The 18,866-nt window shown below is 43.9% G+C and overlaps 4 protein-coding genes across 8 annotated transcripts; all 4 read left to right on the top strand.

The window, feature by feature from the left end:
- The first annotated feature begins 139 nt into the window (after window positions 1-139).
- LOC6728652 (protein slender lobes) lies at window positions 140-5,389 on the top strand. Its single transcript, XM_016175100.3, has 5 exons — window positions 140-347; window positions 523-609; window positions 701-4,215; window positions 4,278-4,499; window positions 4,562-5,389. The coding sequence occupies exons 1-5, from the start codon at window positions 311-313 to the stop codon at window positions 4,988-4,990; spliced, it is 4,290 nt and encodes a 1,429-aa protein (XP_016035289.1). The 5' UTR covers window positions 140-310; the 3' UTR covers window positions 4,991-5,389.
- Window positions 5,390-5,432: 43 nt separating this feature from the next.
- LOC6728651 lies at window positions 5,433-6,264 on the top strand. The gene is made up of 2 exons (XM_016175101.3): window positions 5,433-5,592; window positions 5,670-6,264. Exons 1-2 carry the CDS (start codon window positions 5,562-5,564, stop codon window positions 6,188-6,190), a joined length of 552 nt encoding a protein of 183 aa, XP_016035288.1. The 5' UTR covers window positions 5,433-5,561; the 3' UTR covers window positions 6,191-6,264.
- A 78-nt stretch (window positions 6,265-6,342) lies between these two features.
- Window positions 6,343-7,937, top strand: LOC6728650 (protein FAM133). Of its 5 annotated transcripts, none has more exons than XM_039295183.2 (5): window positions 6,345-6,794; window positions 6,857-6,936; window positions 7,305-7,545; window positions 7,608-7,691; window positions 7,755-7,937. In XM_039295183.2, the coding sequence occupies exons 1-5, from the start codon at window positions 6,486-6,488 to the stop codon at window positions 7,848-7,850; spliced, it is 810 nt and encodes a 269-aa protein (XP_039151117.1). In that variant the 5' UTR covers window positions 6,345-6,485; the 3' UTR covers window positions 7,851-7,937. The 5 variants fall into 5 exon arrangements, with proteins under 5 accessions (XP_044779272.1, XP_039151117.1, XP_016035286.1 ...); XM_016175103.3 differs by having other exon boundaries at window positions 6,347-6,794; window positions 6,857-7,159; window positions 7,222-7,545; XM_044923337.1 differs by lacking the exon at window positions 7,305-7,545 and having other exon boundaries at window positions 6,343-6,794; window positions 6,857-7,159.
- A 177-nt stretch (window positions 7,938-8,114) lies between these two features.
- Window positions 8,115-18,376, top strand: LOC6728649. Its single transcript, XM_002103953.4, has 3 exons — window positions 8,115-8,534; window positions 15,854-17,659; window positions 17,720-18,376. The coding sequence occupies exons 1-3, from the start codon at window positions 8,475-8,477 to the stop codon at window positions 18,023-18,025; spliced, it is 2,172 nt and encodes a 723-aa protein (XP_002103989.2). The 5' UTR covers window positions 8,115-8,474; the 3' UTR covers window positions 18,026-18,376.
- Window positions 18,377-18,866: the final 490 nt, after the last annotated feature.

The raw sequence follows: 18,866 nt of genomic DNA, 5'->3' as shown, positions 1-18,866 counted from the left end.
TAAAAAGATAACAACCTAATTTAAAATAAATAAGATAAGTTATCAGCTGAAGGTGATATTAGGCTATCAGCACAACGAATTCAGCCCCGAAACTATACTAGTTTGAATTCTAACGGCCGCCACACAAATGCTCAACAGCCGGTTGCAGTGTTAGAAAACATCGCTGTTTGCGGCACATGTGAAATTCACTTTTTTGGCTCGGCGTCTTGGCGTCTTCGTTTCTATTTCTTTGTTATAATTTGCATGCGGGTTCGAAACTCTCTTGATTTCAATTAATTGTTGTGTACGAAAAACAAAAGAGCCGGGCCAAATGGATGATAATACGGAGAACACAGATGGGAAGCGCGGTGAGTGGATCTCAGCGTGCTGTGCTTCAAAAGCAACGGGACAAGTAAACCGGTGCTCCAAAGTCAGCCATTATCGAGGAGCTCCTTTCTCAAGCAGCTCGTCTTTTCATTCGATCGAATAAAATTTATTCTTTAACATTATTTCCTTATCCGTTTAATCCAATAAATATGGTAGTGACCCGGGCTCGAACTCGTCGCTTGTCCCTTCTGGATACGGACAGCCGTCCGAGCACTCCGCAGTTGGATACGGCGGCAGAACTCGGTAAGTTGTGGCCCAACTCGGATAAAACTGGTATCAAGTATCAAGTATCAAGTGGTATCAAGTCTAAGACAATGATTTCTCGTATTTAAAGCTGCCGCTTCGCCACGTGCCACACGCCGCACACGTCTGAACTCGTCCACTTTGGATGTGAGGACTCCAACACGGACCAGGCGCGCATCCTTGGCACGCGGTGAGACTCCCGAGCCGACGACGCCCTCTTCCGTGAAAAGGCCAACTCGCACGCCAGCTAAAAACACCAGATCTGTGCGCCAACAGCTTACACTAACAGAGGAACCGGAGGAAAATGAGGTCGTGCAGGAAAAGCCCAGCCCCAGTACAAGTCTTGTGCCCAAGGACGGCAAGGGTAAGGCACAGCGGAAGCCCAGTGTCAGTCCGAGTCCAAAGCGAACAGTCACACCCAATCCGCAGAGTGATGAGAAACGAGTGACGCGTTCTATGTCTCAGACTCCACCAATGGCCACTCGTTCGTCCAGTAATACGCCTCGTGATCTTAACGATTCACCCAAAGTTGAGCAAAAAGCATCAGATGTCGAGCCAGCGAAGGCTAAACCCCATATTAAAACCACTCCCAAGGTTGCCGTAAAGCTAGAGAAACTTTCAATGGAAAAATTCTCTAGCATGATGGGAAAGGCACAGCAATTGATTGTGCCGGATGAACTCAAGGCTAATGGAGCTGTTGAGGAGCAAAATAAATCTATCGCTGCAGCCCATTCACAGACACCAGAAACACAAGAATCAGCCCAACCTGCCAAGGATGCTGGCAAACAACCATTCCTGAAGGCATTTACCACACTTTCGAAAATTCAAAGTTCAAGTAAAGCTCTTCACATTGATGAGAGCGCAGATACAACTCCAAAAAAAACTCCAATCGCGACATCCAAGAAAATTGAAGAAAACATGAATGATGTGTTTGAAACATCACGCGTCAAGTCTCCTAAAGTTGAAAGAAAAATCGAGACTCCGCAGAAAGTTCATCCTGTTGCCACTTCTGAAATTAAAGAAAACACCGAGCCCGTTGGGGTAGACAATGAAATTAAAACGAAAACTGAAACTCCCCAGAAGGTTGAACCACCTAAAATTGAAAGCAAAGTAGAAACTCATAAGCTAATTGATTCTCCTCAAATGGAAAAGAAAAGAGCTACTGCACAAAACGTTTCTACTATTGACTTAATGGACACAAGCCCAGAAAAAGATGAGTCCATGGAGGACCAAGAGTTTTTAGATGCAGAAGATTCGATTGTTCAGTTCGAGCCACAAAACGATAAGCCAGTAGAGAAACCAAATGAACCGGAGTTTTTAGACCTCGACGACGATGAGCCGGTACTTCCGTCGGAAGCTCCAAAAAATAAAGAAAATGTCGAAGACGGTAAGGAAGTACTCCCAGATGATTCATTGGATGATGAGAAGCAAAACAAAATCGATGTTACCGAGGGAAAACATCTGCCGGACATAACTTCCGGCATAAGAGCTCGTGCTGTGCGTTCCCCTGCTGTGGAGCAAAAAAAATCGGTTGACTTCAACAACTTTAACACTGATGACATAGAGGTAGCAAAGAAACGGTTTCCCAAGACGCCAGGACGTGAGAAGATGCCAGTTTGTCGCATTCTGACTCCCAAGCCGGAGACGCCCATAAAACTGCCTCTCCAAAAGGGTCGATATAGTTCCACACCAATATTCAAAGATCAGGAGCGTGGTCTGTCCAACAGCACGAAGAAATTGCATCCAGCACCTCCTCAAATTGATGCTATCAAGCCATTCGATGAGCTGGAATCAAAGAATGCTGTGGATGAGATGGTGGAACAATCACGCATGTCAAAGCAAAAGTGGGAGAATAAAATCCTGGCTGGGCTAGAAAGCTTTGAGGGAGATGTTGAAGACCAAGAGGGTGAAGGAGAAAACGAGGAGGAGCACGAAGAAGACAAACCCATTTCCGAATTTGTGGACCTAGAAGCTGAAGATGCTGGGGAAGATTACAAGTCTGGAGATTCGATGGACAGTTCGATTCGCCGGGAAATGGAGGAGAATGAAATTCCAATCGATGGGGAGTCCGTTGGCAGTGAGGATACTGAGGAGTCTACCCCAGAAGAATCTGATGGCGACGATTCGTTTATTGTATCGGACAACGAAGATGAGGAGGATGTAGGACAGCTTTGCTACTCCTCCGGCGAGGATGAAATTGAAGATGCTGAAGAATCTGAACAAGCTGAGAGTTCTAGCGTGAAACGTCGCCGCATTGTTATAGCGAGCTCCAGTGATGAAGAACATGTGAAAGTTCAGGACAATGATTCCAGTAAGGACAAAACAGAGAAGCCCAAAAACCAAAGCAACTGCTCATCCAATGCCAGTAAATTAAGCGAAGCAGCCCAACTGTTGAACGCCAGTGAGGAAAAATCTTCCATCTCGGAAACCGAGCTGGAAAGATCTCGCCAAGTCGCTCTCAACGAACTGAACAAATCGGAGCGGTTCAACAAGACAGAAACGCAACTCGATATCAGTGTCATGGAGGTGGACTCATCAGATAACGACGAGGAGGAGAAGACAGACAAGGTTGAAGCCAAGAGCAACAGGAGCCTGTACGAAATAGTGGATTCCGATGACGGGGAAAAGCAAGAGCAGGACGAAACTGATGCAGATAAACCAGCTGAAAGCGAAAACCATTCCGAAATTAAAAAATCTACATCTTTCAAGGCCCAAATCTCTGGAGACAAGGGCAACAAAAGCGTAAACGATATAATGGATTATTATGAAACTGAGGACCCTAAGGAGGCCGATAAAAACGAGGAGTCTGATAAAGACAAACAAGCCGAAAACGAGAAGTCTGATGAAGATAAACCATCTGAAAGCGAAAGCCCTCCAACAATCAAAAAATCCACAATTTCCACTGCGGATGAAGAAGCTTTGCTCGCCGAATTGGCCTCTAGTGATTTGAGCCACTTGCAAAAAATGTTTAACCCTCTACAGAAATCCCGCCGCCAGTCATTATATGTCCCCAGTCCCGAGCTGGCAACCAAGAAGTCCAAACTGAGACGCCGTAGTGAACTGGTTGAAGTTGGAAGTGACTTCTGCCCCTCGCAGTCCTTTGTCGACATGGTGGCCGAGAAAAAGCGGCAGAAAAACAAGCGCAAGCGCCTGTCGAAAAGCCTATCTGGTGCGCCAGATGATCTTGAGGAAATGGAGATCCAGCACGAGCGCAAGCGCCTTAAGAGCTCACATGGTGCTTCCACGGATTCCTTGGAGGAGGACAACGAAATCGAGACAATGACTGTCGCCGAGGAACATCAGAGCGACGGGGAAGTCTCGGAAAGTGAAGTTCCTAATGAAGAAACGGCCGATACTTCCCCTGAGAAACCACCAGCTTCGGAATCACCTGAAGAAAAAGAAACTGTCGCCGTAGAGGAGCTTCCCATGGAGAAGACGAAAACTTGCGATGCACCGCCATCCGAGGAAAGACCTACAGAAATTTTGACTTCAAAACCGAAAGGAATGGCGCCGGTCAAGGTCGAGAAGACTGCCGAATATTACTTGGCATACTGTCACAACCTCCTGGAAGCTGCCAACGAGGCTAAGTTAAAGGAAAAGAAAGAGGTCAGTTCCTTAAATAAAAAATCTCCTTTAGCATTCACACTAAATTCGCTTATTCCTTATAGTATCTTGCCAGCGGAGCGAAGCAAAAGAAGCCAAAGCGACTGGCTGCGCAAGCGCCATCCAAGCCATTGGTCACCATGGGCTCAGAATCGGAAACCATTACAACGAAATCGTCCAAGCAGCCACCGGTGCTGAAGAAGGATGTAAAGCGCCTACAGGCAGCGCGTCAGGCTGTGAGTCATGCTGTTAATCTTCTGGCGCCGCCAAAAGCCAGCGACGCAGAGGTAAGCGTTAGTTAGTCGCCTGACAGACAAGAGTATAACCAAAAGTCCTTGCTCCTACGCAGCCACGCACGCTCTCGCGTAAATTGTCGCCACAGCCGCCATTGGTGGACAAGAAATCAGGCAAACAGAAGAAGAAGGGGAAAAAGCAAAAGCCCCAGGAGGCGTCACCGCTGAAGAGCTCCGATGAGGAGAACCACGGCCATCGTATTCGAACAAATGCTGGCTACGTGACGGTGGTCGATGAGCCCCCCAATAAAGTTCCCAAAATCGAGCTGATTAAGACCAGTTCGGGCATGGTGCGAGTTGAGCCATGCACACCCAAACAGAAGTATTTCCGCGAGCTGCCGCCCACACCGAAAATGCATGGGTTCCGCGAGGAGCCAGGACCTTCCGGGATGTCAAGGAAGCGGGCCAAGCACCCAGCACAACACAATTCCGCCAAACAGGCGGCGCTGCGCTTCAAGGAGCAGATATTTGCTCGCAGATCTTAGGATACATTAGACTTAGAGAGAAATTAGTGGAAATGTTAAATGTACACAATGCATACTTTAGTTGTCGTTTCTTTTCATTAGCATTTCCCCAATTGAATTTGATTCTATTATTTGTTCTATAGTTATTTGTTACGAAAGCCCTTGCTCTTTGCCATATATTTTGTTTCATTGCACATCACTTAATCACAATTACTTGCACATACCCCAGAAATTTATTTGTTTGTTGAATTCTTTCCGATTTATCCAGCTAAGGCGAGCAAGTTGGTTGATCCAATCAAGATATGAAAACAATTAAAATTAATTTTAATGTTCCCGGAGCACCATCAATTTAAGAAATTTCCTTTTTTTTGAACATGTGAGAAACAGAAAATAAAGCTATCGATACACACACAAAATGAAGGACGAAACTTTTTATTAGGGGTCCGAACATTAGGGGACATCATATCTTATTATGGTAACTCTATGATAAAACTCACATCTTTACGTTTTTCCCATCACTAAACAATATTCTGGAAAAGTAGGCTGGTTGCACGAAACTTCTCCGACTAGTAAAAAATTTTCACTGGCAAATATGGCTCACCATTCTCCATTGCGAAAAATTTGTAAGTAAAATGCTATTCTATTCTCAAGATTGGTTAACCCAGTTCGATATTTGCTTTTAATCCATGCACCAATTCAGACAACATGAGGCGTAAGCTGATTTCGTCGCTATCCTCTTCTGTGGCCAGCGAATTTAAAGAATCTATGAAGCGCAAACGCATTTCGCACAGTTTCTCGGGTCCCTCGGGAGAATTTGAGAGAAAAGGTTTGCGACAGATGAGGAAACGCATTAAGTTGGAGAAATCAATCGAAAGAACTCCCAAAAAGAAGTTCCAGAGCAAGAGGCATTTACCTCTGAAGGGACCGGCTCGGAAGAAGGTTACATCTGGAAGTCGTGGGTCAATTGGCTTGCGACAGATGAGGAAGCGCGTGAAGTTGGAGGACACCGACGAGAAGTCTTACAAACCATCTCCCAAAATTAAGGTCAAGTCAATGAAGCACTCGGCTCTGAAGGGACCGGCTCCAATCATATTGCGTAAAAAGTTTGGAGTCCGCGTAGCTAGTGTTTGGACTGGTGCTGGCTACGTGTTGGTGATCAAGGAACCTCCTGCAGTAGAAATAATCCATAGCAGTTCCGGCAGTTGGCTTGAGAAGCAGTAATTTTTCCACAATATGAATACTGAATATGTAGTATCTATTATTTTTAATAAATTAACTGGAAGCTAAGAACTGAATTTAAGTGGTTATTATATTTTTGGGATAAATATTTTAGATATTTTGAAAATTTTGAGTTCATGTTTGGAAGTAGCCTGGTTGTCTAGTGTCGCACCACTAACCAAACAACCTTTTTACCTTTTTACTAAAATTCCCACATCTTATCGCACTTCGCTTGAATCTACAACAATTTTCCATTATCTTGATTTTTTTAATTTTCTACTTTATATTTGAACCGAAAATGGTGGTTACTCGCAGTGCAGCCAGGATGAAGCAGAACCAACTGGTGACTTTATCTGACCAGAACATCGTAGCAGAATCTTCGAGGACCAAAGAACCTCCTGCGCCCAAAGAGAATATAAAGAAAATTCCGGCTGCACGTCAGTGTGGCAATGTGGCTGCAAATCTTCTGGAGGAACAAGCATCTAATGAAATTAATGAAGAAGGATCTTCTGCGCCCAAAAAGAATATAAAGAAAATTCCGGCTGCACGTCAGTGTGGCAATGTGGCTGCAAATCTTCTAGAGGCACAAGAATCTAATGAAAATGAAGTAAGAAATATTCAAAGATATTCATTCATATATTAAAATATTACAAAATATAAAATATTTAGAAAACAGGCACAAAAAAGAAGGATGGAAAGCAACTGGACTCCAAATTGAGTTCCACAGTCCAAAGTCCAGAAGCGGAGAGGTCCAAAGAAACTCCAGCGCCCAAGAAGAATGTGAAAAAAACGCCGGCTGCACTTCAGTGCGTCGACGCGGCTGCAAATCTCCTGGCGGAACAATCATCTAATGAAATGAATGAAGAAGGACCCTCTGCGCCCAAGAAGAATGTGAAGAAAGTGCCGGCTGCACGTCAGTGTGTCAAGGTGACTGCAAATCTTCTGGAGGAACAAGCATCTAATGAAAATGAAGTAAGAAATATTTACAGATATATAAATATTTGTTCAAAAATTACAAAATGAAAAATATTTAGAAAACAGGAACAAAAAGGAAGGACAAAAAGGAACAACTGGACTCCAAATTGAGTTCCACAGTCCAAAGTCCAAAATCAGCGAGGTCCAAAGAATCTCCAAGGTCCAAAGAAACTCCTGCGCCCAAGAAGAATGTGAAAAAAACGCCGGCTGCACTTCAGTGCGTCGACGCGGCTGCAAATATCCTGGCGGAACAATCATCTAATGAAATGAATGAGGAAGGACCCTCTGCGCCCAAGAAGAATGTGAAGAAAGTGCCGGCTGCACGTCAGTGTGTCAAGGTGGCTGCAAATCTTCTAGAGGCACAAGAATCTAATGAAAATGAAGTAAGAAATATCCAAAGATATTCATTCATATATTAACATATTACAAAATATAAAATGCTTAGAAAACAGGCACAAAAAAGAAGGTCGAAAAACTACCGTCATCAAAAATGAGTTCCACAAGTCCAGAAGCAGCGACCAAAGATAATGTAAAATGAAGATACGTATACTAACAATCTAGAGTTTTAATATTTATACCATTCTAATTTTAGGCAAATCCAAATATGAAACCAAGCCTAAAGAAGTCGACAAAGAAGCAAAAGTCTCAAAAAGCTGGAAAAGATAAAATCGAAAATGAAGCCAAATAAGTTGTATCACGTTGCGTTAATTGTTCTTGTTTTTGAGTTAAGTTTCAAAATTGATGTTAGTTAAACAGTTCCTTTTCTAAGCAAAAACCAAAATAGCGGGTTTTCTAATAATAAAGAATGAGGAACAGTAAGATTGCCTTTTAAAAAGCCGTTATAGTCAGGGTTAGTTTCCCGGCTAAACTGTTACCCGAGCTCCCAACCTGCCACCGGTTGCGGTGCCGTGCATTGTCAACGTTTTCCAAAAACGGAGCTACGGTCACACCGGTCTCCTGCGCTCTCATTTTACGTTCGAATTTTGACCGGGCGGGTTTGTTTTATCGCTGCTCCGCGACTTCGAATACGAGACCGGTATTGTGCGCTCCTGATAACTGCGATAAATTGAGCGCGAGCGCCATGTCCTTTTGGAGGAAGTAGAATTTGAAAAGTGTCGAGATCACGGCTTGGATTGCCAAGGAACAACGGTGTTACACTGAATATATTTTTTTGTGCGCTGTTTCGAAATAGAACCGTTAATTGGAATTGAAAGTAAGAAGCAGAGCGGCGGGCGATATTCCGGTGAAATCGTCGACAGGCGGAAACATCGATCAAAACAAAGTGCATGCTAAAAACATAAGAGATATCAAAATGTTCGAACTAGAGGATTATTCGAGCGGCATACACGAGGGATTCTTCAGCAAATATGCGGTAAGTTGAAACAAATACGGCGAGCTCAGCGAGAATAATAACTTTCCGCAAACATTTGGCCGGCCGGCGACACCCACCCACACACTCGCAATTTTTGAATTTAACGTTCGGTCTCCACGTTCCCCACACCCCAACTGTTCCCATACCGACCTGACGAGCAAAACCCACCACCAAGAACAGTTTGGCGGCGAAACTTTGGTTCCACTCGCCATCTCGCTCGCCCCTGCGGCCAAATATTCCCCGCCTCGCTCGCTCCAAAGCTTTGTTGTTGACTCGCCAATTCGCCCTCGCCGCGTTTAACGATTCTGTGTGTGTGTCTGTGTTTACATTTGATCGTTAAACTTTGAAAATTGCCTTTTCGCCCAATAAACTTATGATTAATTACAACCGGAACAGCGGAGCGCCGATAATAAATAATGGAAGTGTAATACCATTGCGTTTGAGGAAGTCTGCTGTTTATTTTGGGGGTTACTAACTCGGCTAGCCGCAGAATTCACCTCTGTTAAGCGACTGTTATTCGCACTTAATTGTGGACATCAATTCACTTTTCACGGAAGGGGATTGCCTGTATTATTCTACTTGTATTATTAAAGACACTTGGAGTATTTTACTTTGGCGCAACCAGCACAAGTCTTTCTTTTGTTGTAGCCATTCGCAATTATTTGGCTTATTTATTTTCTGTCACACACAGCGGCGGATGAAACAATAGCACAGCTTAGGATATATTATTTGTTGTAATTTATAAGGTTTACGAATTTCTTATATTCATTTTCAAAGAGAAACTCTTTAATGAAACACAGTATGAGAGAAGGAACCAAAGAATGTTTTCAACTATAAGGATAATTATTTTGGCATACATTTTTTGTATAATTTTAGAGAGCTTATCACTGTAGAGTTACGGCGATTTTCCTATCACATTCGACAGTCTAGCACAGGTTACTAAATTTGCAGTCCTATTTCCTTGGCCTTTAGTGTGTTTCTCCGCCGGTTCGCTGAGTTTTTCGTCTGGGGGCCTCTTCGGCTTTTGCGTTTTAAACTTTTTGAAGGCCAAGCGTTCACCTCGAATCTCTCGGTTTTCATCTGTTTTAGGCTGTTTTAGTCACAGACCAACCAAGTGGCAAATGATTTTGGACCAGAAAGTGGGGGTAAGGCTGTGAGGTTTGAACTAAGACTAACCGCCTTAATCGTCAGTTCGTCAGAAGAACTGACCTCCTACAAAGTTTGCATATTTTCAAATGGAAAATCAAACGTAAGGACTAGGGAAAACACGTGCGCCTGTTAGTTGCAACATGCAAAACTCCACAACGCACCCACACACACGCACGCACAATCTACAAGTGTTGCGAATTCCCAGTAAGCGTGTGCGTGTGCGAAGGGGAACAAAGAAAAGCAAACAAAATAAATCGTTTCAGCTTGTGTGAGTGTGAGAACAAAAGAAAACCAAAAAGCAACAGTCGACAATAATTCCCACATCAAAAGCTTTTCTCCCACCTTCTCCATCTCTTTCGCACGGTTCTCTTTCGTCTCCGAGGTTTCGGCAACCTTTGTTGCAGCAACATGGCAGCAAAGAAAGAAATTAGTGAAACAAAAATCAAAGCAAAAAGCCAACAAAGAGCAACTTCAAAGTTCAACGCGCTTTCCACTGGGGCCTTTCAAATGGGGCGATTTCAGTGGGTGGCGACACACCTACCCCAAAATGCGCAGTAGGTGGGAAAGAGATGGGCGCACAAGGACTGTGGGAGGACTGCCACTTGTCTGCATTTCGCTCTGCTGCCGAATATGAGCGCCCAGCTGTATGCCGCATAGATTTTCTCACGGCCCCAGCGCACACACACCCATACACATGTTGGTACAAACACTCGTGTGGTATTTGCTATTACCCATATGAAAGTCAAGATCTAGAGCGGCTAAATCTTGCCAATTATATCAAAAAGATACTTGAAACTTTGCAGGGTAATATATAGACTAATTTAAATATAAATAAAATTGTTTTGTGTCTTCAAGTCATTAGCATTTTGAAGAAATCCCTTTCTTCTTTCTATAAAGAAATTTAAATCTCCATGAAACCAACTGGTTTGTATGGCAATTAAGTTAATGAACAATGAAGTTATGCAGCATATATTTCGTAAAAATCGTAAGATACCTCCAACTAATTGCCCCAAAAAACCCTGACAGCCTCAGCAAATGGATTTCCAGGCTAAAAATAAACATTTGGCAAATCTGATTTCTTAAAACACATGCAGTTAATGAATGAAATAACCCGAAGAATCTGCCGATTTACTTCCCGCTAAACCGAGAGATTTGAAAACGATTTACGACCCTGGATCATCCTGTGTGTTTAAGGATGTTACTTTGCGTTGGGAATCGGTCGGCAATTCAGGCAAGCGACTTTTATTGCACCATAAAGTAATTTACAAATGGGCGCTCATGACCCCAGGGAAGATTCGTCCAGAAAGGTCCACGGAAATCGTTGGTTTTACCTGAGTGAGGGATTCCATTGCATGCCACTCCTTACCATCCTCCTGCCATCATTATTTGCCATCTCTTCTTGTGTTTTCTCTGTGTGTCAGCAGAGTGATTTCCTCGGAGGTGAAAGGCGGAGAAAGATGGAAAATATGTGCAACAAAAGAAACGAAGCAGATGCAGGAAATGCAGGAGAACACGTACAACAATCGCCAGTGACGAATCCTGCCGAGAAAGGACGAAAATACCCTCGTCGGCAGCTCCTTGGTTCGTTGCACAACTTGAAAAGGCCAACTGTAGGCAGCTGCAACTGAGCAGCAACAACTTTTTATGACCTACGATGGGGGGATGGAGGGGTGCTGAATTACCGGAGGGAGGAGTGGGGGCTGTAGGCCTCGTCGAAGTTTTACTGACAACTTTTGCATTTTCCTTTAATCCCACCGATGGCCAGAAGTAGCTTGCTGTGAACTTTGCTCGCCTGTTCGATGCATTTTTATTTCGGCACATTTTTTCGAGAATTTTTTGGGGGGGCAAAAAAGTAAGAACAGAAAAAAAAATACAAAAGTTGAGGTGTGGGGGGCAGAGAAAGGTGGGCAGGCTTTTCAAACTGACTTGCTAGGCCTTTTCCTCGTGTTTCTGAACGCCGCATTCGAAAGCCGGTTGATTTATTAGGTCTCTCGTGCTGAGGGATTTATTAACCCTTCACCCGCACACTGTCCTCGTTTTGCCCCCATTTGAAAAAAAAGGTGCGGAAAGTGGCAATTCCTTGGCACCGGAGGCCCGAGCTGTAAACTAATTAGAGCCAGGAAGTTAGGTTTCCGTTGGCGCGAATGCAATTCTAAACTGTTTACGATTCTGGTTCTGGAATTGCAGCTTACGGCAGGAAGAAGAATAGGAAGCTACAGTGGTCTACCGATAATGCGGATAGCTTCTAAAATACGCAAATCTTAAATACCCATAGATTGATATATTTTTGTGCATCTAGTGTTATGACAAATACAGAAGTATATGTTCATATTAATATATTCCCGTACGCATATGAAGGGTTCAAGATATCAAATTATATTAAAAAACCAACAAATTTACATAAATGTAATTAGAACCCCTAAGTTCTGAATGGTGTAATTCACTCAATCGATCGCTTACTGTACCGCAAACAACACAACAAAACTAGAGACTTATCAACCCTCGAGTTGCAGCTGCCTGAGTCCGCTTCCCCTGCCCCTTTTCCTCCAATTTCGACTGGAAACTGGCAATTCAACAGAGGGCAGGCCAAAAGGTTATCACACAGACAGGAACACGCACACACACTCAACTTGAGCAGGAATTTAGCGAGGGGAGGTCGAAGAAAATCATCCAGCTGAGAAGGGGAAGCACCGACGTTGAGCAAAACCCTCTTCAGTCATTATATCACTCCCACAATGGAGCCATATCATATCATCTGCGTTCTATTCCGGTTGTAATGCTCAATTAATGACTGCGGGGGTGAAGGCGGAAGGGTTTGGAGCTGAGTATGCGGGTTAACTGGTGGCAAAGGGTTAAAGGGCTGCCGAACTTGCCAAACAAAAACACATAATTCAGCATGAAATCTGTACGAAATTGGTGAATCATATTCCAATTGGGGTAGATTAGGACGAAGGGTTGGCGATTTGGAGAGTTAAGGTTTGAATCATATCGATTTGTTTCGTTATATCATTAATAATACATTCAAATGCAAAGGGGCAACTGATTTATTTGGCTATTATCTTCTTAGGTTCAATAAACGTACGATATGATGGGAAGATCTGAGAACTGGCAGATGCATTTCGCCTCTATATCATTATAATGGATTGGGTCACTCATCTTAGATCTGCTTTTTCTCATTTTCCGGCAACCTATGTATATCCTCCCTGTTCAAATATCAATTAAACCAAATCACGGACACTTTGTTTCATTGACTCTTATCGCTACTCAATACAAATCGATTGAAAACCAAAAAATGAGAAACTCCAGAGCACCACCAGCTGCTGAAGATTGGCCAGCTGTCCCGGTCTTCTGTTTTCTTTCTTCAGGCTCCCTGACTTGTGAGTGCTCCTCCTCCTAGTTTCCCTTTTATCGACTGTGTTGCATGTTGCATGGTGGCTGCATTCGAAAAGCAAGAATTAACGACTGCTGACTTTTAGCCCGGCTCGCTTGTTCGCTTATCGGCCAAACACCTGCCGCCAGCTAATTCGATTTTGTTTGGGCCAGGATGCGCCATCTGCGGAAGCAGGGAATGGTTCAGATGCAACTAGGAGTGGTGATCCAATGCAATACGATTGGAATGGGAAAGCCAGCACTCGAGGAAAGGCTATTACTTGTTGCTATCTCAAATATCTTGTGGTTTCAGTACAATCGACTTATATTTGCATTATATGTATGTCTTCTATTATAATAACACACCTGTTACATTACATTTATTTAGTGACTTCCCATTTCCCCAAGTGCATTTCAATAGCATAATGGGAAAATGGGCGGAAGCACTTGGATGCCACTTGAAATTTCGAACTGACAAAACCGGGATCCACAGAATTCCCAGCATCGCCCCTTTTGGCATTCCTCACATCCCGATTATTTCGTCGCAGACACATGGGATTTCGCATTGGGAATGGTGAATGGGGGGAATGGTGGGGATTTCTGGTGAAGGGGTTGTGAGCAGGATAAAGGTGCTTCTTTGGGGAGCAAACAGTTCTCTCCGCCTTTTTCAGTCTGATAAAAGGACACCCGAACATGCGCCTGCACCAATTTATGATATCCTGCTAAATTATGCAACTTATCACTCTCGTGTGGCAAACTTTATATGTACGTACAAATATCATCATTCCGCTTTGTCTATGTATGTATATGTATGCTCTTGTCTATCGATTTTCCATCCTTCCCGCGCATAAAGCAAAAACACTTCAGTCGTCCTCGTTGAGGGTCACCAAGGGACCCCGCCCCCTTTTTTGGGGTCAGGTCAGTGTTTTGTGTTTTCTGCTCCGCTTCAAGGACACCTTGACATTGAACTCCCTCTCTCTCCACTTCGCTCAATTTGCCATCCCACTCACACACTGCATCTAACAGCAGCGCCACTTTTAACAGCCGCCCAAAAACTGTAAAGTACGAAAAGCATCCAATTTCATATTACATTTTTCCAACAGAGCTGCGAATAAAAACCGAAAAGAATACCAAAGTTCGCAAGCGAAAACAGCAAAAAGCAAAAGTACTCGCTCTGTTTTTGCTGCTTTTGCTTTACTTCGTTTCTGTTGTTGGCCGCCTTGTGTTTTCCGTTCTCAGTAACTCGCCGCATGTTTTGTTGCCTACTGTACGCGCAACAGAGGTCGCAACTTCGCCTCTGTGGCAGCTCTGTTGTGTACGTTCTATGTTTTTGTAAATTTCCTACCCTCTCTTTCTGGCTCTCTTGGTCATGGTCTACTCTCGCTCTCTGTCTCTCTCAACTTCGCCGCATACATAGAGAAAAAAAGGGGAAAACAACAACAACAACGACTGAGAACAGCGCAAGCGAAGTTTCCCTGTTTTTATGTTTTTGTACGGCTTTAATATTCCCTTTTTGCCTCGCGCAACACTGAAGAAAATTCTGGAAAGATAGTTAACAACTATAAAAATTATTGGGTTACAATTTTTTTTTTGAATTGTTAAAATTCAAAAAGTGAGTCACTTTTGGCCGGGAGGAAGAGAGCTTACGACACTACAGGCGCAGCAAGATCCCGCGATTCCTCGATTGTGTTGCATAAAACTTTCAATTTTTCTGATATCCGGTTTGGCCATCAACTTTGTTGTTGCTGCTGTGTGGCCTTCCCGCGGCCTGGACCTCGACTCCTTTTCCTTTGCCTCCCACTTTTTTCGATATGTTTATGTTGTGTAAATACAGCGAGCGGCAAGATAATAGCATTTTAAGGATTACACGAGAAATTTTAACCAATATCGAAATATTTCTGTAATTTTTCTTAAATGTTTCTTAAAAGTTTCAACATTCAAACAATTTTATTAGACTAAAATGATTATCAATAACTTAAGGTGTGTTTATTTTGCTAGCCACCACTGTATGTACTCTCAGAAAATGTTTACATGTTGCTGGTACTTTTGTTGTTGTACTGGTTCTGGTGTTGCAACATGAGTTATTTTCGTTGTTTTGCTGTTGTTGTTGGGCGTGCTACAGGGAACTCAGAAATATCCAAACCCCCGACTTTTTCCCTTTTCCTATCCTTTGGCCGTCTGCTTCGGTTTTGTTTATTTTTTTTTTCCTCTTACAGCCTGCCTGCCTTGGCGCGCAAAACTGGTTTTGAACTCGGCTCTGTTGCTCCTGTGGTCCCTCATTTGTTGTTGTTGCTATTTTGTGTATTGTTGTTGTCCGTGCCTCATGTAGAAAATGAAAACTTATACGATCCCCACAAATATCAGCACGGGGATATCGGATTCGTATTCGGACCCAGATTCGAGCGACTTGTGTTACAGATTTAATCATTATAATATATGTACATGTGTATGTATGTTCTTATATACATACATATGTATGTGCGTCTATATATGTGCAAAGGAATTGTAACCTACGAGTTCTTAGGAAAATAAAAGCGCGGGAAAACGATCAGTACGTGTTTCTGGATTTGTTTTTGTTTTGATTTGTGCTAAGCGTAGCGGATAAAATGAAATAGTATATTCTTGCAGAGCGAGCAAATACTTGATTCCTATATAGTATGCAATAAATGCAATAGCAATGCTAGTTATTTGAAATAAAAAATATAACGAATTTCTTATTTTTTAGGAGTTTTGAGATTTAAGACATTTTTTGTTATTTTGTATTAACTGTATTTATAACCAAATGTATTTTACTTCTGCAGGATGCGGCTGGACCCTCGCTGGACTTTTATGTATCCGACTCGATGCAGGAGATGCTGAACGTGGACATCCGCGCAGAGATCGCCAATGTGGTGGGCAGTTCCAGCAGCGACTTGACCTCGTCCCTGGACCAAACACTGGAAGCTATATCCGCGATTAATAACAACCAGAGCAATGGAAACAGCAGCCATTCAGCTTCCTATAATGCGAATGCGAATTTCCTGACCAACAGCGGACTCCACGCCTCGCCCACAGCGAAATGGATGGGCTCGTCGGCCAGTTTGTGGTCCAACAGCGATTACTATGCGGATCTGGGGGCCTGTGTGAACCCCATTTCCGTAATGCCACTGATAAACTCGACTTCCGCAGGAATGTTCTCGCCAAAGAGAAACAAGACAGCCTCAAGTACACAGGGAAGATCGGGAGCGGTGCCCTCGTCGCCCAGCGCCGAAAGGGATCAGCACAAGTCGCACCTGACATTTTCGCCGGCTCAGATGAAGGTCAGTGCAGGCTCCATGCGGCGTGACCAGGTTATGGCACACATTCCCAAGCAAATATCCGTGGTCACGGGCACCGGAACCACAGCGCCCGCCACAATGGCCACAAATTCGGTGCTTCAACGGCGTAATTCCTCGGCCGTGGATGCTGTACGTAAGGATTTGGTCACAGAGCTGCGTAAAGCACAGTCCAGTCCAGTGCCCAATTCGTTGGAGGAGCTGGGCAAGGGAAAAGGATCAACACTGCTACATGCTAGTGTTGGGGCGACCAACACCATTAAACTGGCGCCCGGCATCGGTGGGTTAACCTTTGCCAACAGTGCAGCTTATCAGAAACTGAAGCAAACCTCCTCGGTAAAGTCACCTGGCGGTATGTCGCCAGGAGCAGGATCCAATATGGGTCTCAAGCGTGAGGACTCAAACAAGCGAGGACTGCAGGCCAGCACCACACCAAAGAGCATTGCTTCGGCGGCAAACTCTCCGCATCATCAAATGCAGAGCAACTACAGCCTGGGATCACCATCATCACTGTCCTCCTCATCTGCATCGTCTCCCCTAGGGAATGTTAGCAACCTGGTCAACATAGCGAATAACAATGCGAGCGGAGCTGGATCCGGCCTGGTGAAGCCTCTGCAGCAAAAGGTTAAATTGCCACCCGTGGGCAGTCCATTTCCCAAGCCAGCCTACTCGTACTCCTGCCTCATCGCTTTGGCCCTCAAGAATTCGCGAGCAGGATCCCTTCCGGTCTCGGAAATATATAGTTTCCTCTGCCAGCATTTCCCGTACTTCGAGAATGCCCCCAGCGGCTGGAAAAACAGTGTGCGTCACAACCTGTCTTTAAACAAATGCTTTGAGAAGATCGAAAGACCAGCGACGAATGGCAACCAGAGAAAGGGCTGCCGTTGGGCCATGAATCCCGATCGTATCAACAAGATGGACGAGGAGGTGCAAAAGTGGTCACGCAAGGATCCGGCTGCCATACGTGGAGCCATGGTATATCCTCAGCATCTGGAGTCCCTGGAAAGGGGAGAGATGAAGCACGGATCGGCCGATTCGGATGTAGAGCTGGACTCGCAATCGGAAATTGAGGAGTCTTCGGATCTGGAGGAACACGAATTCGAGGACACTATGGTGGATGCAATGCTGGTAGAAGAGGACGATGAAGACGAGGAGGAGGATGGGGATGATGACGAGCAAATTATCGGCGATTTTGATGCCGAAGATGAGCGTCATACCAACGGAAACCAGTCGAACAACCTACCCATCAACCATGCACTACTTGGTCAAAAAAGTAACGACTTCGATATAGAGGTGAGTTTGAAAAATGATATTCGTGAACGTTCAATTTTATAATTCCCATTCATTCTTCAGGTCGGCGATCTATACGACGCAATCGACATAGAGGATGATAAGGAGTCAGTGCGTCGAATAATCGCGAATGACCAGGCGCAGCACATCATTGAGTTGAACCCTGCCGATCTGAATGCCACCGATGGCTACCACCAGCAGCCGGCATCGAAACGGGCTCGCGTCGACATTAACTATGCGATTGGACCGGCTGGCGAGTTGGAGCAGCAATATGGCCAGAAAGTGAAGGTGCAGCAAGTCATACAGCCGCAGCAGCATCCGCCCACCTACAACAGGCGCAAGATGCCGCTGGTCAACCGCGTCATCTAAAGCGGGGCACAGCCCAAAAACCCATTACATTAATCAATTAGCTTAAGACCTTTGGCATTTAAGAAACCCATGCTACGCTTAAACGTAATCCTAGAAGCCCCATCATCCAATATCGAATATCAGTTTTCAGTTTCGTGGTCAAAACCCAAATTGTTATTAAATCTCCCTTCTTATTTGTAGTTCAGTTTGGCTGCTGTTTGATTTTAAATCTCGATTAGAGCCTGTGCCAACTGAAAGAGAGAGATAGCTTGTGCCCATTTGTTTTTGCTTAATTTAAATCTTTCTATAGTCGCTTCTCGAATAAATCTGTATTATAATGTTCCCAAAGAACTGAGATATTGCTCCACTTGACGATATTTCCGTTTTAATTCGCCTGACGCTTGAGGAGAAAAACTCAATAGGTTCCACTGACGACGCATGAAGCATGTTAATACTTTACCAGACTCGAGCTGGTTTGAGTTGCAACTTTTGATTTGATCTCCCTACTGACAAATAAATTTTCATCCTTCAATCGATAGGAAACTTGACAATGCATTTATGACAAACGATTCCACGCGTAGTCGTAGAATAATATTAATGTGCAACACAACGATTATTTTGACAACGAAATGTGAACAGTAGGTTTATATTTCGACCTTTTGTTGATTATTACACCACATGGTGACAATTTGCATTGGTTGCGAACATTTTCAGCTAACATTTAAGAAAATTGAAAGAGAATTGATCACACATACTTGCCGGTCCAGTATTCGTAAGCGAGGTATATTGATGATTTTTACAGAACTTTTATACGATTTGTACTATATATACATGGAAAACCAACAATTATTGTCGGAAAGTT

Source organism: Drosophila simulans, chromosome 3R, assembly GCF_016746395.2.
Source record: "Drosophila simulans strain w501 chromosome 3R, Prin_Dsim_3.1, whole genome shotgun sequence".
Classification (NCBI taxonomy): domain Eukaryota; kingdom Metazoa; phylum Arthropoda; class Insecta; order Diptera; family Drosophilidae; genus Drosophila; species Drosophila simulans.
This window is presented reverse-complemented; position numbering and strand designations above follow the sequence as displayed.

Coding starts and splice junctions, on each gene's coding strand:
- LOC6728652 (XM_016175100.3), top strand. CDS start 311: ATGGATGATAATACGGAGAACACAGATGGGAAGCGCG. Junction 610..700: donor GGATACGGCGGCAGAACTCG/GTAAGTTGTGGC, acceptor TCGTATTTAAAG/CTGCCGCTTCGCCACGTGCC. Junction 4,500..4,561: donor CAAAAGCCAGCGACGCAGAG/GTAAGCGTTAGT, acceptor GCTCCTACGCAG/CCACGCACGCTCTCGCGTAA.
- LOC6728651 (XM_016175101.3), top strand. CDS start 5,562: ATGGCTCACCATTCTCCATTGCGAAAAATTT. Junction 5,593..5,669: donor TTCTCCATTGCGAAAAATTT/GTAAGTAAAATG, acceptor GCACCAATTCAG/ACAACATGAGGCGTAAGCTG.
- LOC6728650 (XM_016175103.3), top strand. CDS start 6,486: ATGGTGGTTACTCGCAGTGCAGCCAGGATGAAGCAGAACCAACTGGTG. Junction 7,160..7,221: donor AAGCATCTAATGAAAATGAA/GTAAGAAATATT, acceptor AAAAATATTTAG/AAAACAGGAACAAAAAGGAA. Junction 7,692..7,754: donor AAGCAGCGACCAAAGATAAT/GTAAAATGAAGA, acceptor TTCTAATTTTAG/GCAAATCCAAATATGAAACC.
- LOC6728649 (XM_002103953.4), top strand. CDS start 8,475: ATGTTCGAACTAGAGGATTATTCGAGCGGCATACACGAGGGATTCTTC. Junction 8,535..15,853: donor GATTCTTCAGCAAATATGCG/GTAAGTTGAAAC, acceptor TTACTTCTGCAG/GATGCGGCTGGACCCTCGCT. Junction 17,660..17,719: donor GTAACGACTTCGATATAGAG/GTGAGTTTGAAA, acceptor TTCATTCTTCAG/GTCGGCGATCTATACGACGC.